This window comes from Lemur catta, chromosome 1, assembly GCF_020740605.2.
Source record: "Lemur catta isolate mLemCat1 chromosome 1, mLemCat1.pri, whole genome shotgun sequence".
NCBI lineage: Eukaryota > Metazoa > Chordata > Mammalia > Primates > Lemuridae > Lemur > Lemur catta.
The window spans coordinates 142,728,464-142,746,051 of NC_059128.1; the positions used below are offsets into that span (position 1 = coordinate 142,728,464).

General features: G+C 50.2%; 1 protein-coding gene across 1 annotated transcript in view; it reads left to right on the plus strand.

Annotated features, from left to right (window-relative positions):
- ITIH5 (inter-alpha-trypsin inhibitor heavy chain 5) overlaps positions 1-12,912 on the plus strand; it is a 66,845-nt gene extending 53,933 nt beyond the window's left edge. Inside the window, exons 9-14 of the mRNA XM_045536201.1 lie at positions 1,416-1,725; positions 2,252-2,811; positions 5,389-5,442; positions 7,564-7,680; positions 9,656-10,033; positions 11,500-12,912. Coding sequence (XP_045392157.1) covers positions 1,416-1,725; positions 2,252-2,811; positions 5,389-5,442; positions 7,564-7,680; positions 9,656-10,033; positions 11,500-11,801 — 1,721 coding nt within the window. The 3' untranslated portion in view covers positions 11,802-12,912. The remainder of the gene's footprint in view (positions 1-1,415; positions 1,726-2,251; positions 2,812-5,388; positions 5,443-7,563; positions 7,681-9,655; positions 10,034-11,499) is intronic.
- Positions 12,913-17,588: the final 4,676 nt, after the last annotated feature.

Consider the following 17,588-nt stretch of genomic DNA (forward strand, 5'->3'; position numbering starts at 1 on the left):
TCATTCTAAACCCTGCAGGGCCTCTGGCGTCTGGGTGCTGTCAGGAAAGCTAATCCGTCCCTTTGCCTTGGCTCACATGGCTATAAAGCGGAGTGAGAGATTTGGCACCATCGCTAAGTGCAGATTAAAGAGAAAGCAAACACCAGCGCGTCCGTCCTGCCCGCACATCCAGAGGCAGCGTGAGATGAGACCGGGCATTCGGAAAGACAGATGAATGGTCCCGGTGACATGTTGAGGACGGTTGCAGCTGGAACTTTCCCTTCCGTTTTGATTCTATGTGCATTTTAGCAAGAATTAGGAACATTTTGGTCCCATGCATTAGGCTTATCTACTCTTTTAGCCAGAAATTATGGAGAATGTGAAGCCATGGGGACGGTGACCTGGTTCAATCAAATGTGGTCAATTTTGCAAGTAGACAAAAGTCACTGCAGTCAGGATGTGGATGGTGGTGATGGTTACAGAACTCTGTGGACTTACTAAAAATCATAACTTTGGACATGTAGAGTGGGTGATTTTTTGGGATGTAAATTTTCATCTCAAGCCATTAAAAAGAAAACTAAAGGAGATAAGTGTTCACGTGATGGTAAGAACTCTGTTGTGTGTGGCGATGGTGGGAGAGTAGGATCTTAGTCGAATGGAGTTTGTAGCTGCTCCAGAAACCTCATCGTAGCTGGCAGTTTCAACCTCAGCCAACCAACCGCTCATCTCTCCGTCCACCAAGCAAACACTTGTTCCGCCCCTGCTGTGAACTCTGGCTACAGCTTTAATCAGAGGCTGATGACAGGGGCCTCTAAAGGAACAAGGGCGGTCCGGGAGGTGACATATTTAAATGCACCCTTCTGTCTCAGGGTTCTGACAAATAGAGGTAATCCCCAAAGGGCAGGAAGCAAGGAAAGGAAGGACAGTGACCCCACTGATTGGTTCTTTACTCGGAGCCATCCAGGCCTGGGCAACAGCTGAAGGCCCCTGCATGCCTCCAGCTACTCTCCTCCTCCTCATTCTGTGCCCCTTTCTCCCTTCTGTGACCCTGTCCCCTCCAAATTCCTGCTGCCACCTCTTCCCAACACACTCCTGCTCTTTTTAAAGCCCTTCTCAGGAAAAGGGATAGAAACCATCGATGCTAAGATAGTGAAGGTTTTCTAAGCTAACGTATATCATCACGTACCTTCCAGAGGAGGTTTATTTACGGAGCGATAATCCTGAGTCCTTTATATTTATTTAGCAAACACTTGCCAAGTTTCCAGACAGGTGGTGTAACCTGGGCTCACCCTGCACGTGCAGGCGGTTTCTTCCCCACCCCCATCTCACTCCCACTAATGCGTGAATGGCTGAGCGTTACCTGCAGCTGTGAAGGTGCGTTCAGGGTCAGCAGGTGCGTGCAGAGGCATGAGCTGTCCCGTGTTGGTATCCTGCAGGCACAGACATCAACGGGGCCCTGCAGAGGGCCATCGCGCTGCTCAACAACTACATGGCCCAGGACGACATTGAGGACCGGAGCGTGTCCCTCATCATCTTCCTGACCGACGGGAAACCCACCGTGGGAGAGACCCACACCCTCACGATTCTCAACAACACCCGGGAGGCAGCCCGAGGCCGCATCTGCATCTTCACCATCGGCATCGGCAACGACGTGGACTTCAGGCTGCTGGAGAGACTGTCCCTGGAGAACTGCGGCCTCACGCGGCATGTGCAGGAGGAGGAGGACGCGGGCTCGCAGCTCATCGGGTCTGTTGTCTGTGTCTCAGGACCGCAAGGGGCTGTCCAAGGGGCGGAGGGGCGGGTTCAGTGGGAGACCCAGACGGGAGGCTGTTTTGCTGCCCCTGAACCTCCCGTCTGCGGGAAATGATTACAGCTGGTTGCGATGGGAGACGTCAGGGTGTGTTTTGAAACCAGGCAGAGCTGGGCTCCAATTCTCGTCCTGCTTGGTGACTTTATGCGAGATTTTAGGACTGTTTGTGGCTTAGTTTTCTCATCTATAAAATGAGGATTATGGTTGATAGAGTTTAATGAAAAAACCTACGTAAAGTGTTGGCGCGATGGCCATCACATTATGTGTCCAATGAACTCCTGTGGTTATAATTGTCTTCTTGGCATTTCAAGGCATTTTCTAGTAAGCTCACTTTTAGTCTACCCAGTGAAGTAGGTGAGAGAGGTGGTGTAGTTAAAAGATCTTCTTTTTTGAGACAGAGTCTCACTCTGTTGCCCGGGCTGGAGTTCCCTGACCCTCTCTCTCCCTGTCCTGCTGCTGCAGGTTCTACGATGAGATCAGGACTCCCCTCCTTTCTGACATCCGCGTGGACTACCCGGCCAGCGCAGTGGAACATGCCACCAAAACCCTGTTCCCCAACTACTTCAACGGCTCAGAGATCATCGTCGCGGGGAAGCTGGTGGACAGGCAGCTGGATCAGTTGCACGTGGAGGTCACTGCCAGCAACAGCAAGAAATTCGTCATCCTGAAGGCGGACGTGCCCGTGGGGCCCCAGAAGGTGGGGGGCGACCTCCCTGGGAGCCCTGGGCCCAGAGGGGACGGTGAGGAGGACCCCAACCCCCTGGAGCGCCTCTGGAGCTACCTCATGGTGAAGGAGCTGCTGAGCTCGTGGCTGCAGAGTAACGACGGGCGGGAGAAGGAGCGGCTGCGGCAGCGGGCCCAGGCGCTGGCCGTGAGCCGGCGCTTCCTCACCCCCTTCACCACCATGAGGCTGAAGAAGCCGGGCCCTCCCTCGGGCAGCCTGGAGGAGGCCCATGGCCTGTCGGCTGCGGTGGGACCCGAACCGGTGTTGCAGAGCTTGCGAGGGGCCAGCACGCTGCCAGGTAAGGCAGCAGCTCCGGTGACAGCCACTCGTGTGGGATGCTGGGCACACAGTGCACATTCTAACCCCACCAAGGGCCGCGGTGACCTCAGCAGGGATCTGTTTTATTTTATCATTTTATAATTGGGTTTTTTTTTTTTGAGACAGGGTCTCTGTTGCCCAGGCTAGAGTGCAGTGGTATCATCAGAGCTCACTGTGACCTTGAACTCCTGGGCTCAGCCTCCCGAGTAGCTGGGACTATAGGCATGCACCACCATGCCTGCCTAATTTAAAAAAAAATTTTTTTTGAGACAGGGTCTTGCTATGTTGCCCAGTCTGGTCTCCAACTCCTGGCCTCAAGTGATCCTCCTGCCTCAGCCTCCCAAAGTGCTGGGATTACAGGTGTGAGCCGCCCAGCCTGGCCATATTATAATTTTTATAGACCCTACAGGCAGCTCATGGTCTTCAGAGAGTATCTTAGATTGTTGTATTTGTACTGTTATAAACTGTGGCTCTCTAGAGAAATGAGAAAATATGGCATTTGGCTCAGAAATGGTACCCAGTGAGGTCAGTCCAGCAATAAATCATCAATAAGCCCAGTGCCTCCCAAGTGCCAGGCAGGAATGGAGTTACCGAGATGAACAAACAAGTGTTCATTTTTAAGTGCCTTTCTGTATTTCGAGGTACCTCAGAGTTATGTTATTTTGTGTGCTTGATTTTATTTTCCCGAGAACATATGGGAGGCACAAGGATGTGGACCCTTGAGAGAGTTTGCCCTTTCCATACCTCTCACTCAGTCTGAATATGAAGTTGCAGAGGCTGTCAGGCTTGGGGACATTTTGATGGGGACAAGGGGGTGGGAAAGCAGTAGGGACACGGGGGTGGGAGGGCAATAGGGACAAGAACAGTAGAAAGAAAGAGCAGTTAAACCAAAGCAGGGGATTGTATCCTTGGCAATATCCCTTTGTGGAAACTTTGTGTTTTTTATGTGTAACATTTTTATTAGGTTCCTGTGAAGTTTCCCCTAGGACAGGGATCAGAGGTTAACCAGGCCCTCGTGGGCACCCCACCAGTGAGGACTCATTGATCCCTCACACCCTAAACTCTGAGGAGCACCCGGTGTGGCCGAGGGAGCGTGACGTTAGGATCTATCCACCTTGACCTGCTGTGAAGTCTGGGGCAGGTTTCTGAACCTCTCTGAGCTTCCCTCACCTGTAAAGTGGAGCTCTTAATAATTCCCCTGAAGGATTCTTGCAAGGATTAAATATGGGAAGTCTTTGGCCCCTAGTAAGTTTTCTATAAATGTCGGATCCACCCTCCCTGTGAGGCCTGGAGTACTGGAAACTTAGTGAGACATTCAGACCTGGGTGGGGAGGTTACCAGTGATCTGTGGGGCTTGTCTTGGCACAGCCTAGTGCAGTTTTCATCCTGGCTGCAAACCAGCCGCAAGATGCTACTATTTCTTGCTCGCGGGACCCATGCCACATCCAGGAAAGATGGCTTTTTGAATAAGATCTTTATTCTATGTCATCAGCTGGCATTTCAGTAGCTTCAGGAGAGATGAGACTCAAATGATGTGAGACCCAGAGGGCCAGGAACACAGACGAGGACATAGCCAACTGATTGCTCGAAGCAGTTTTTTGGAAATAAGATCCTCCAGAAGTGTCCATGAGCACTCGAGGCAATCTTGCTTTTCATAAAGCTCTGATGGCGTTTTAATTTTTGTTTTTAGTTTTTCAGCGTCTGTGGCAGCTGCCACGCTGCAAAGCAATCATTCCATCCAAGCACTCAGGCTGGCCAGGGACCGGCATTGAGAAGGGGGTGCTTAAAACCATTTAGGTACTTTGAGCTTTGATTTCTGTGCAGGGCAGAACCCAGCGAAGAGGAGCACAATTTTGCTCGTACAATGTGACATAAGATACTGATCATATTTATAGAAATGAATTACTTTTAGGTTGTTCTTTAATTGAATACTTATTCAAAGTACAAAATACTTTGTGTTTCAAAGTGTTTCAAAGCCAAATGCTTTGTGAGCTATGCTTGGACACATAGCTACAGACACTGGGTTATAACTTTTTTTTTTACATTTTTTTATTGTCTTTTGTTTCTATTGTGGTAAAAACTGCATAACTTACAATTTACCATCGTAATCATTTTTGAGTGCACAGTTCAATGCTCTTAAGTAATGTTAAGTATATTCGCGTTTCGAGATAGATCTCTAGCACTTTTTCATCTTGCAAATCTGAAACTCTGCACCCATTAAACAAAACTCCCCATTTCCCCTCCCCCATAACTGCATCTTGAGTGTGATACAGTATTTCTCATTATCATATACACAGAAATCAAAGAAAAGAAGAATATTATCTAATTTATAAAAGAATAATTAATTGTGCACATTTAACTTCCCTCCCCTTGTGTGTTTTGAGGCCAAGCTCGCTCCTTTAAAACAGACAAGGTTTTGAAGATGTTGTTTTGATTCTTTAAAGTTACTGCGGACGTATCTGGGAGCTGTATTCACTCGTCTCCAGCCGCTCTCGTGTGTGCCTCTCCCTTCATCCTTTTTAAGGAATAACAGTGGCATCCTCTTCCTTCGTTTTAGGACCCGCACTGGAGAAACCACACGAGCCAAGAATTAAAATCTCCAAAACATCAGGTAAAGAAAAGGGTGCGGTTGTGTGTGGATTGAGAGTATCAGGGATGTTCAGAGAGTGGGCAACCAGACAGCCCCCCCGAAGCCGGTTAAAATACCAGCTTGTAGAACCCGGCATCGAGCCAGCGGCGTGAGGCAGATGCTAGGCGGCAGGACCGTCACTGAGCCGTCACATAAACACCGTGGAGATAACACAGTCGGAGGAGGCCTGGCAGGAGGCCCAGCAGAAGGATAGACAGACAGCAGAGGCACGTTCTGATCGTCGCTGAGTTTAAAAGATGTTTGTTTCAGCGATCTGAAGCATGCATGCTTCCAGCCTCTGGTGTCACAGACCAAAAAATGGTGCAATGAAAAGAAAGGCGTCTGGTGTGACAGGCAGGGTTTTTGTTTTTGCTTTTTAATCCTTGGCTTTAGAAGGGAAGAACAGATGAAAAAAAAAAAAGTCATAACATTTCCTTTTGCCAACCTGCTGGGATTAAGATAAAAATCCAGAGGAAGAACAACATAAGAGCTGGGGTTTGTTCCTACAACGTGCGTATCGTCCTTTGTAAGCCTTTGGGATTGCCTGTCTGCCGCCGTGCGGTACGTGCAGGTTCATAAACCCGCGACATCCTAGAGCTTAGCTAGCGGGGTAGGAGCCACACAGTCTCTGGTGGACAGGGTGTAATTCCTCTAAGCACACACAGGCTTTGTGGAATGCCAGGAAACCTTCCTCCTGGATGCTGTCTGGGCTGATGACTTTGGGACCACCCCTCTTTTTTGTAGCGAGCAACGCCTTTCCCTGTAAAGAGATTGGGACTATTTGAGCAGAAATGGTGTCAGATGCACACACAGAAATTCTCGGAAAACAGTCAGATAAGTTATACAGTTGCCCTCTGTATCCGTGGGCTTCATATCCATGGATTCAACCAACCTCAGATGGAAAATAGTCAAGAAAAAATACCACATCTCTACTGAATGCATACAGACTTTTTTCCTTGTCATTATTCCCTAAACAATACCATATAATGACTATTTCCATGGCATTTACATTGTATTAAGTATTATAAGTAATCTAGAGATGATTTAAAGCATTTGTGAGGAGGTGCGAAGGTTATATGCCATTTTATAATAGGGACTTGAGCGTCCGTGGATTCTGATATCCTCAGGGATTCTGGAACCACTGCCCCACAACAATGAGAGGTGACAATAGTCAGACCTAAAGAATGCCAAAAATATGGATGAGAACTTTTATCTCCTCTGGGTATCATTTTTTTTTCCATCAGCAAAAGACCAACACCTTGTATTTTTTCCCACATTGCAGTTCACGGAATGCCTGAGGCCCCCCATGGGGAGAGCAGCCAGATTCTTTTAGGGGTCCTTCTCGGCGATGCTGGGGGCAGTGACAGTGAGGACGTTAATTTGCTTGCAGCTTGGAAAGACTGGCCCCCTCCGGGCCCACACCCTCCAGCACACGGGGACACACACGCGTGCACACCCACGTAGGCAGAGAGAGGTGTGCGTGAAGCAGGCTGTGTTGGGTGTGTGCATTAGAGAAGCAGCGTAACTGACTCTGTGTCTCACCGGTCACTCCCCTGCATCGGGCGTGGCTCTTAGCAAGGGTTGCACACAGCTGGCACCAAGAATGTGTCTGAGATAGCCTATGGCTTCCTGGGAGGAGAAGAGCCGTAGAACTCTGGCTGTAGGAAGGGGAAGGGTCCTCATTCAGATCTCTCCTCTGTGCTGTCGGAGAGGAAGCAGAGGACAGGGAAATCCACGTGGGAAACCGAAGAACGTGGCTCCGTGACAGTTGAGGGTGTGTGGCGAGTTCTCTCTGTCCTCTTCTCATCCCTCTTGCCTTGCAAAGCTCAGTTGTCTATATCTAGCTGAGGCAGGCTGAGAGGAGCATTATATTTGAATTTAGAAGACCTGAAGTCAAATATTTACTTTACCACGTAAATGGGTCACTTTGGGGAGTCGCTTTTCTCCCATCCATCATCCTCACATGGAAACTGAGGGCACGTTCCTTCCAGTGTCGTCAGGATTGAATAAACCATTCATGGGAAAATAGGAAGTAGAATTTAATGCACAAAAGGCCCCAGGAAATGCTTTTCTTTCTCCCTCCTTCTTTCCCGCGTCCCGCAGTGGATGGAGACCCCCATTTCGTGGTGGACTTCCCGGCGAGCAGACTCACCGTCTGCTTCAACATCGACGGGCAGCCCGGGGACATCCTGAGACTGGTCTCGGATCACGTGGACTCCGGTAAGTTCTGCCCTGCATCTCGGCCTCCGAGCAAGGACCAGGCAGGTATTCAGTGCCCTCTGTTCTCAGGGTGAATGTCCAGTTGGTAAAATATAAGGACCACATTATAGATGCTCAGGGAGGATGGTGGATGGTTGAAGGAAGCAGACTCTGCTCTCCGACCTGGAGTCAGAAAGACGTGGATCTGAATCCCGCTGAATCACTTTGTGGCCCTGAGCACACGCCTTGGGAGCTGCAAGTGTTTCCTTTGCAAAATGAAGGGAGTGAAACTTTGCTGGCCTTGCAGGATCCGATTAAATAGTGGATATGAAGTTGTTTCATAAACGATCAGGTGCTGTACAAACCCATGATGGACTTTTATTGTCATCACGTCCCTCCATTGAGCAGCTGTGATGCTGGAGAGAGTCTAAACTCACCTGTCTTAGTTCCTTGATGGCTCAGATGGAAAGCCCAGGTGTCAGCCATGCAGCTCTCTGTGAGCCGTGGACGTCAACAGGGCTCTGGTCCTGTCAGTCTGCAGAGGGATTGGGCGACAGAGATTAGCAAGAAGAAGCTTCCCGAGTCAATGCAGGTGGCAGTGATGATGAACAGCTATGTGGGCAGCCACACAGCCTGGCTCTGCGAGGACCTGCTTTGGAGTAGACATCCTGGTGTTTCTCGGTGCCAAGAACATAGGTGTCTCAGAAGGTCATGTTGTGGAGGGTCCCCAGCTGGGTGACACATATGATTTAATAATATAAGTTGATCCTGAGGCTCCTTTAGCATATTATTCTCTTGAAGGACTTTCTAGCCTCAGAGCTAAATAAATCTCGATTATTTCTTATGTCAAAGGGCTCAGGAGTGAGATGGGGCCTAACCATACCCCTCCCTGGAAGTGCCCTCTCCTAGCAACTGTTCCCATGGTTTCCGTATTCCGCAAGGTGTCTGTGATGGGAGCTCAGCCCGAAGAGCCTGGGCTCTGCTCATGCTGGGGTTTCTCCTCTCCCCGGACCCCTGTCCCAGGGAAGGCACTATTCTCCTTGCATGTCTGAGAAGTTATTAGCCAAGATTTATTGGGAAGGTTATTGGGAAGCAGAGAAGAGTCCATTATATAGTAATCTTCTATTATTGCAAATTGCCTCTTTGCCTGAGAGCAAAACACACTTAACATGCATCACCCAAATTCGGCCCCAAACATTTCACATGCCATTGCCATCTGTTTGCTGTTCAGCCAGACAGCGCAGAACCAAGAGGCTCACGGGCCTTGCTCAAGTCCAGAAAAGCCACAGCCGTGTTCACAATGAGGAAGGAAAAAAGAAAGGAGTTATATTTGGTGACATTTTACAGCTTACACATACGCAACCTGCTAGGGGCCTCACAAAAATTGTTAGATTTTATATCCCCCCATTTTACAGATGAGGAAATTGAAGCTCAAAGTTTTCTAATGACTTATCTAAGGATGAGCACCTAAGTGGAAGAACTTGAGTTTGGGGACTACTAAAGCTAACTTTGTTTTCTACCACCCTACTCAGTGGCATCCCAGCGTCCCCTAATTAGGATCTGTGGCTACTGGTAGATACAAAACACACGTCAGGGCCACACAAGACTTTTTGTCACCACAACCAGATACCGGGATGAAGGCAAACAAACTTTATGTTTAGCTATGTTTGGATACAGAAATACTTAGCATTGTGTTTCCTTCTATGATATCTTGATCCAAACGTACATCCTCCTTCCCCTGTCCCAAGGTACTCATCAGACTCAGGGGAAAAATCCACTCATAACTTCCTGCACTCACTCTTCATTCATTCATTCACTCATTCATTCGGTAACCACTGCGTGGCCTCTGCGTGTGCAGGCAGCGTGCCCCGTGCTGGAGATGTTTGCATGATGGGCCCAGAGGAGGAAGGACGTTCTGGTCAGATGCCTTTAGCAGGAAGGTGGGGATATGGTTTTTGTTTCTCTAACCCCTGTTCTTCTCCCCTCGGGCTGTGAGGCGTGACAGTGAACGGAGAGTTAATCGGGGCCCCCGCTCCTCCCAACGGCCACAAGAAGCAGCGCACGTACTTCGGCACCATCACCATCCTCGTCAACAAGCCCGAGAGGTCGTACCTCGAGATCACACCCAACAGAGTCATCCTGGACGGGGGGGACAGGCTGGTCCTCCCCTGCAACCGGAGCGTGGTGGTGGGCAGTCGGGGGCTGGAGGTGTCTGTGTCCGCCAATGCCAACGTCACCGTCACCATCCAGGGCTCCATTGCCTTCGTCATCCTCATCCACCTCTACAAGAAGCCGGCTCCCTTCCAGCGGAACCACCTGGGCTTCTACATCTCCAGCAGCCACGGCCTCTCCGGCGGCTGCCACGGCCTGCTAGGTGGGCAGCGGCTCGCTCCCCTGCACGGGGTTTAGAGCAGCATCCCCAGGCTTTGGGGCAGCAGGGACCGGTTTCATGGAAGATGGGGGTAGGGGGATGGGGGTTGTGGGGGGCTGTGGAGCTCAGGGGCAATGGGGAGCGCCCACCCCAGGTTCCTAAGTTTCATGGAAGACAGTGTTTCCACGGATGGGGCGGGGGGTGGGCGAGGAGCTCTGCGGCAGGGTCCCTACCAGGCCACGGACTGGTGCTCATCCTCGACCCAGGGCTTGGGGACCACAGGTTTAGAGGATAAAATGAAATTTCTCAAAGTGAAGTTCATACTTCTAATATCTTTAGCTTGATTGAGAAATGCAATGGGAATGTGGCTCCTGTATACATATATATGTGTGTGTGTATATGCAGCCATGTGTCCCTTAACCGTGGGGATATGTTCTGAGAAATGTGTTGTTAGGTGATTTCGCTGTGTGAGCATCACAGAGTGTCCTTGCACAAACCTAGAGAGAGTGGCCTAGCACACACCTGGGCTGTGTGGTACCGCCTGCTGCTCCTGGCTGCACACCTGTGCAGCGTGTGACCTTACTGAGTACCATAGGCAACTGTAACACAGTGCTAAGCATTTGTGCATCTAAATACATCTAGACCTAGAAAACGGACAGTAAACATATGATGTCATAGCCTGCTGGGACCACCAGCATATATGCAGCCTGTCGTTGCCTGAGATGTCGTTACGTGGCACGTGACTGTCTGTATAATGTACACGTTAGATTTCTTATCTCCCGATGACTTTCTGGGGTAAGAATGGGCTTTATAAACCAGTTGTCACTCGCCTTCTGGGAGAATGGACAAAGAAATGGAGAGGAGTCATCGTAAGGTCTGGTTCTCCGCCCCTCAGCCAGAAGGCACAGGGAAGGGCGGCCACAGAGCTGTCTCGCAGCACCCAGCATGAGAGGGAGGTTAATATTAACATTTCCTCCATGGGAGTCGCCTGCATGGCCGTGGTGGCTGCAGGCCACTCTGGCTGGCTTTCTTCAACATGCAATTTCACATGGGCCCCTTGTCTAAAAATAAAGAGCGAGCCACTGTCAGGGCTTGGTGCAGAGGCAGGATTTCCTGGCCCTTGAGCGAGACGGGTTCTGTGGTTCCTGGCAGCCACGCAAGCCCCTCGTGCAGATGCACGTCTGTTCCTCGGGCTGAGCAGTGTCCTCACCCGGCCTGCAGAATTGTGAGGACGAAGTGTCAGGAATGAACTGGACCCCACCCCGCACGTACCACCCAGTAGAGAGCATGGAGGGGTCTGTGACAGGCAGGAGAGGGGGGACCAGACCCCACCTCCCTGCTTATCTGCCGCTGTCTGAGTCCTCCCAGCTCTGTCGGAGACGGTGGTTTTCTCTCTCAGTTCGTTAGGGCAACTGTGCACGCTGTGGTCCCCATTTGACTCAGACCCGGTGCTCTCTTTGTCCTCCCAGGTCAGTTCCTGCACCAGGAGGCCGAACTCACAGAGGAGCCCAGGGGGCTTGGCAGGAATCTCACTCACCTGCTGTCCTCCCAGGTGCCGGAGCCGTCTGAGGCCGTCCTCAAAGTGAAAGGGCGCCGGGTCCCCGTGGTCTGGAAGCAGAGGAAGATTTACAACGGGGAGGAGCAGGTGGACTGCTGGTTTGCCAGGAACAGCGCCGCCACGCTGATCGACGGGGAGTACAGGGATTACCTGGCGTCTCACCCGTTCGACACAGAGATGACGCTTGGCCTGGGAATGCCGGAGGGACGCTGAGGCTGGCACGAGTGCGTGGCAGGGTGGGTGATCGGGGGGACTCGGTGGTGCAGCTCATCTCGGGGCCCGTGTGCTGTGTGCGCCTCCGCTCTTGGCAAGCAGCTGCCCCCGTGACCCTCGCCGGGTGGGGTGTAGGTCCCGCGTCTGTGAGCAGAGGGGACGGGCGGGGAGCTCGAGCGCCAGTGTCACTTCCTCCTACTCGCTCTTCCTGCCTCCTGCACCCTCCCTTCTGCAGCAGAGAAACCTGGTAGCACCGCGGGGAGAAAGGTCACAGTCAAAAGCAAGAGAGTCTGTTTCTTGTGCCAACCGGCTTGTCTGTCCCACAGCCCTCCGTAAGGTCACACCTGCTGGTGAAGGAAGGTTGCTGCGAAACGTGTTTTCTCCGTGGAAACGGCCAACCTCGGGCAGTCTGCTTTTTGCCTCATGCTGACGCTTAGGAATCTCTCCTTTTAGTACCGTGCGTTCCCCAGATGTTCAGCCAACCTCTGCCTCAAAGGAAGCTCCCGTGGAAGCCAGGCCACCGGTCATGCAAACGGTGCATGAATGCGATCATTGTAAACAATTGAGTCTTTTCTTAGGAGAGGGTTTTCTTCTGCTGTGGTATCTCACCCTTAAAATTAGTTTTCATTTGCAAAAGTAGTTGAACATGGAACAATGGGCATTCTCTCTCTGATGGGCTTTGTAAACCGCTTGACTTTGTGAGTGGGTATTCTCCAGTTTATTCCAGTAAGACAACAGACAACCCGCGTGGGTGGCTTTCACTGGCCCGTCTTGGTGCTGGAGAGTCTGCCTGTGCAGTGATGAAACTTTTACTTGGAGCCCTTCGGCCTTTGCCAGAGTTCCTGGACCATTACGGCTTGTGGTCCTCCAGGAGGTGATGAATCACATGTGCATGGCACTGGGACGGGGGGCAGAGCCAGCACAGGGCGCGCCTGTCAGTGGACCCACAGCGGGAAGCGTGTACGTGCTTAGAGAAGTTGAAAAGGCTTCCCTCCTCTCAGATGGGCAAAAACCAGGAAATCCGTGTGAACAGGGAGTTTGGTTCCAAAACTTGTACAAACCTGATCTGCTAAGGAAAAGGTTAAAATCAGCGAAGGTCACCCTTCTCATTCCAAACACCCCCTGTAAAGTCCAGTCATATCATCCAAGGCCAATGCCCCAAGCCTCCATCCCCACCCCCCTTAGAGGTTTTCAATTTTCTTTCTGCTCGGTCTTCTCAGGGCCTGGTCGGGAAGTGGATGGCTGCAGGGAAACCTGGGCCAAAGAGCAGAGAACGAAAGGCTGCGGTCAAAGAAAGAGGCTGTTCTGATGCGGGCTGGAGGTAAAGGCTTTGGGGCCGGCATCACAAGCGGCTTCATCCCCTGGGCACGACGCCAGGGCGGCCGGCCCCCGCGTGAGCGCTGCAGGCGTGCTTAGCGCTTTGAGAGAGAGCAGAGTTAGGAAAATTCTTTATCGTGTTCACCTTCCCAGGGGAAACATTCCGGCAGCAGAATGACATCCACATGTTCCTATTGGCCCTGGTGGCTTCAGGAGGGAGTTAGGGCTGGGAGACCGCCTGTCTTGTCCCATGTCCGAGTCTCGTCACTTTGTGAGCCCGCCGGCCCAGAGCCTGTCTGCTCTGCTATTTATTTCACTCCCATCCTCTGAAGCTCAGCTGCTGGTTTGCATGCCAGAGGTGCCAGGACCGCCGGCCCACGCCGCTGCCAGATGCTTCCACGTTTCAGAGCCCAGAGGCAGAGCCAGAGCCGGAGCCAGGGCTGGCCGAGCCCGGTCAGCTTCCCCGGGGCCGTCCCATTATGTAAACCCCAGCTGGGCAGACAGTCCCCGGCCAAGAGGCCCAGGCCACCGTGCAGTGCTGGGAGCAGTGATCTGTTGTTGCAGGTGTAGCTCCCAACACCGCAGAGGGGGGGTGTTACTAGGCGAGACCTGTTCCCACTGCGTCTGCGGCTGCCTTGTCTAAGAGCAGAGAAAAATACTCCAGCGAGATACCCATAGCTACCACTCCTACTCAGAAAAAAATAAGTATCAAAGTTGAGTTTTTATTTTAAAAATTATATTTTTACTTTAGATAAATGCCACTTTCTTTCTCCTCTTCTTTTGCTATAGATCTCTTTCTCTCTCTTTTTTCTTTTTTTTTTGTAAACAGTATTTGCCATTAAGTTTTCTGTTTTATTTGGAATTAGTATTTGTGAGCCTGAAACCTCATGCCAATGCTATACTTAGGACCTTTTCATTTCATTGAAAAACACGGTGTTTTCTACCGGCTACATGTGTAGTGAATAGCAAGCTCTTTAAAATAAATGCAGAGGAAAGGAGGAATTCTCTTCCAGATGCGGAAACTGAGGCAGAGTGCCATTGGGTGATTTCCTCCCCCCTACCCCCACCCCAAGTTATACAAAAAGACTTAGAGGAGGGCTAGGCTGAACGTCTAGAGTTCATTTTGTTAGCTTTGACACTCTTTCACTATCTGGGTAATCATTTATTTGCCTTGAACATTGATAAATAAGAAGAGGCAGAGTTACTAAATGAGTAATTGAATGAGATTAAGAAATATGTCACAATTAGAGGAGATATATCTCATTGTTATTATAATAGCAAATGTCAACGAGACATAATGATTGACTCATGGGGACCCCGAGCCCGGTCCCTGTCTCCAGGTTTCGATAACCTCCCTCGTCTACAGAAGAAAAGCATCTGAATGGGTTGTCTTTGATGGTTTCCTAATTTTAAGTGTCATATTCCTCAAATAAAATGGACTGAACATTCTTTACCCGCCCATGCTAGGTGCTTTATCCTCCTCGGTTTGGCTTTTTGGGGACTGCAGGCTAAAGGGAGGGGGTGCACATTGGGGACTGAACCATCACAACACGTGTCAGAGCCGGGCGCTGTAGCGAGGGTGCAGAGACCGGGGCCTGGAGCGAGTGCCCCTCTGCTCCTGTGAGGAGGAACACCAGACATTTAATGGGATCGTGTATCCTTGCAGGTGGATTAGGAACAGGATTCATTGCTTTAAATTTATCTTTTGGCTAAACTGTGTGCTGTGAACCAAATGTTTGCATTCTCCCAAAATTCATGTGCTGAAGCCTAAATCCTTAATGTGGTGGTACTTGGAGGTGAGACCTTTCAAAAGTGACTAGGTCTTGAGGGCAGAGCCCCCACCCGTAAATGGAATTAGTGCCCTTGTAAGAAACGACACGAGAGAGGCGATCTCTGTCCTCTCTGCCAATGAGGACACCACGAGGAGACAGCCACTTGCCAAGCAGGGAGACAGCCCTCACCAGATGTCACACCTGCTGGCGCCTTGACCTGGGACTTCCCAGCCTCCAGAACTGGAGAAATAAATATTTGTCGTTGAAGCCCCCCAGTCTGCAGTATTCTTGTTCTAGCAGCCCAGGGTAAGACACTAAGTCAGTCCACATATGAATTCTTTTTTTCTTTCTTTAAGCTACCCAGAATATACACAAACAATGCTGCTATTAAAATTGAAAGGACTCTTGGAAACCCGAGAACACCATCCAGCTAAAATAAACAGCTAATAAAATAAACACAGCTTAGCAAATACTTACAAATGTAGCTCTAAATATTTATTTCTGTCAGTTTTAAATAGTAGGGTACAAGATAGTTCACAGTCAAGAGACATTTTTTCTTAAACATAAACTTGTAAGAGAGTGATGTGTAAAAACAAACTACATACTGGTATGTTTATTGTTTTGAGGGAAAATGGAATCAGGGCTATTGAGAATAAACACGATGAATCTAACTGCACTGCTTGTTCGTGGGAATTTCTGAATTACGTACAATGATGTGTAAACAGACTAGTGACATTGGAAGAATAATGTTAGAGTAACACAAGTTATTGTAGAGGACAGCAGGTTTACAGCGGGCATTCCTGTGCTCTTCTAAAACCGACACATGCACGCGAGTATCTTAAACCTCTGTCCATTCCTACCTGGGGACTGGCATCGCCAACTTTGATAACCTTCTTGCTTGGAGCTACTTCCCTTTAGCTCAGGGACTTCTCCCTCCATAGGTGGCACTTCCAGCTGTGGTCCTGGCATTCCTCCCTCTGGTTCTGAGGGGTCCTGCCGGATCTTGTGTATAATAGATTTCCATTGCGCCATGTTGCATTCTGAATGGAGTGACACCCGGTCAGAACCAAAGCAAACAGGGCACATCAGGCAGCCATCATTGGTAGTCCATGTAAAGAGAAAACACGCCAACACCTGGTATGGAGGACTTCGGATTAGCCTCTGCGGGTTTGGTTACTTTTGCTATAAAATGAAGGGGCTGGACCAGGTCATGTTATCTTCACTTTCTTCCCGCAGATGCAGATACTTCCAGAACTGCCAAGTGATAAATGCAAAATGATTCATTTGGGAACCCCAGTATATTTCAAGTTCCGGTGTCCTGGGTCTGGGGATTCTTAGGAAGACAGACAAATTCATACCTCTGTGGAGTTCTCGGTTTAGAACAGGACACAGAATGCAAAGGCTGGAAGAGGGTGAGAGTAACACTGTCAGAGAACTTTGCCAGGGGTGGTTGTGTGAGCTCAGACGATTATGAAGGTAGGAAGGAGGTCAGGAAACCGTTCCAAGGATGGAGAGTTAAGCCACGAGGCAGAGGAACACGCATGGGGCAACCACAGACGTTATGTTTTCTGTGATGTTAGGCGGCTGCAGGCATTCCCCCCCCCCACCCCCCACCCCCGTAGCAATCTTCTCACTACGCTCAGTCTCAGGCACGGCGCTGGGGAGGTGGCAGTTTCTGAGAACCCACAGCAGAGGACACTTGGGGGATCCTAGGTGCCCCGCTTGCTTGCCCCTGTGCCGGATCAGTGTCCAACCCTGCGCCCATGTCACCTGTTCCCTTCCCGTCTGCTCCTGAGACACAGGAGAATGAGAAAGCTAGGGGACGGTCACAGAACTCTGCCCCCGGCCCATGGCATCGACAGGGCTGCTGCTGGCATTTGGCAAAACCGAAGTCACCATTTTCCTGTCAGTGCCTTGGCCTCCCCCTTGGTTGCAAATACCTTCCCAAAAGTTTCCTCTAGTCTGAAACCGTTGTCCCTTGATTCGGCCCCCTTGGGGCTTCTGTCTTGTCTTTTATTTCGGTGTCACACTTGCTGGAGGGATATGTATGTGAACCTTCGTGTCTCCCATCCCCTGGTCCGTGGCTAATAGCGTCAGATGCCGCCTCTGTTGGCCTCTTCCTCTTTGACAAGGTGCTGAGTCCCTTTGCTTCTTTTCTGTGATTCTTTTTTTAACTTGTCTTGTGTCCTTTGATGAATTCTTTTCCTCTGCCAACTCGCGGACGTGCCCCAGGGTGCCTCGCTGATCCTCTCCGCGCCCTCCCTTATCGGCCTCAGCCCCTCCGGGTTTCCACACCTGCCTCTGCAGACGTGCATGGCGCTGACTCTAATCTGCCGCATCCACCGCCCTTTGGTTGTTCTGACACCACCTCAAATGCAGGAGTTCAATCAAACTTTCCATCTTCAAAGTGTCTATATTTTATATTATAGGGTTTGGGATTGGAGATCTGGAAAGAAAGGAAGAAGTTCCAGCACCATCCTTTCCTATTTTGGTTGTTGCAAATAAAGGAGAAATACATACATACATACATACATACATATATATATATATATATATATATATGTACACCCACCCGTGCATGCACACACACACACACACACACACACACACACACACGTACGTGTTGGGTGCATTTCATAGCAAACCAACCCCAAATTAATTTTAATCGACACAATGTGCTTCCTGAAAATTCCGTTAA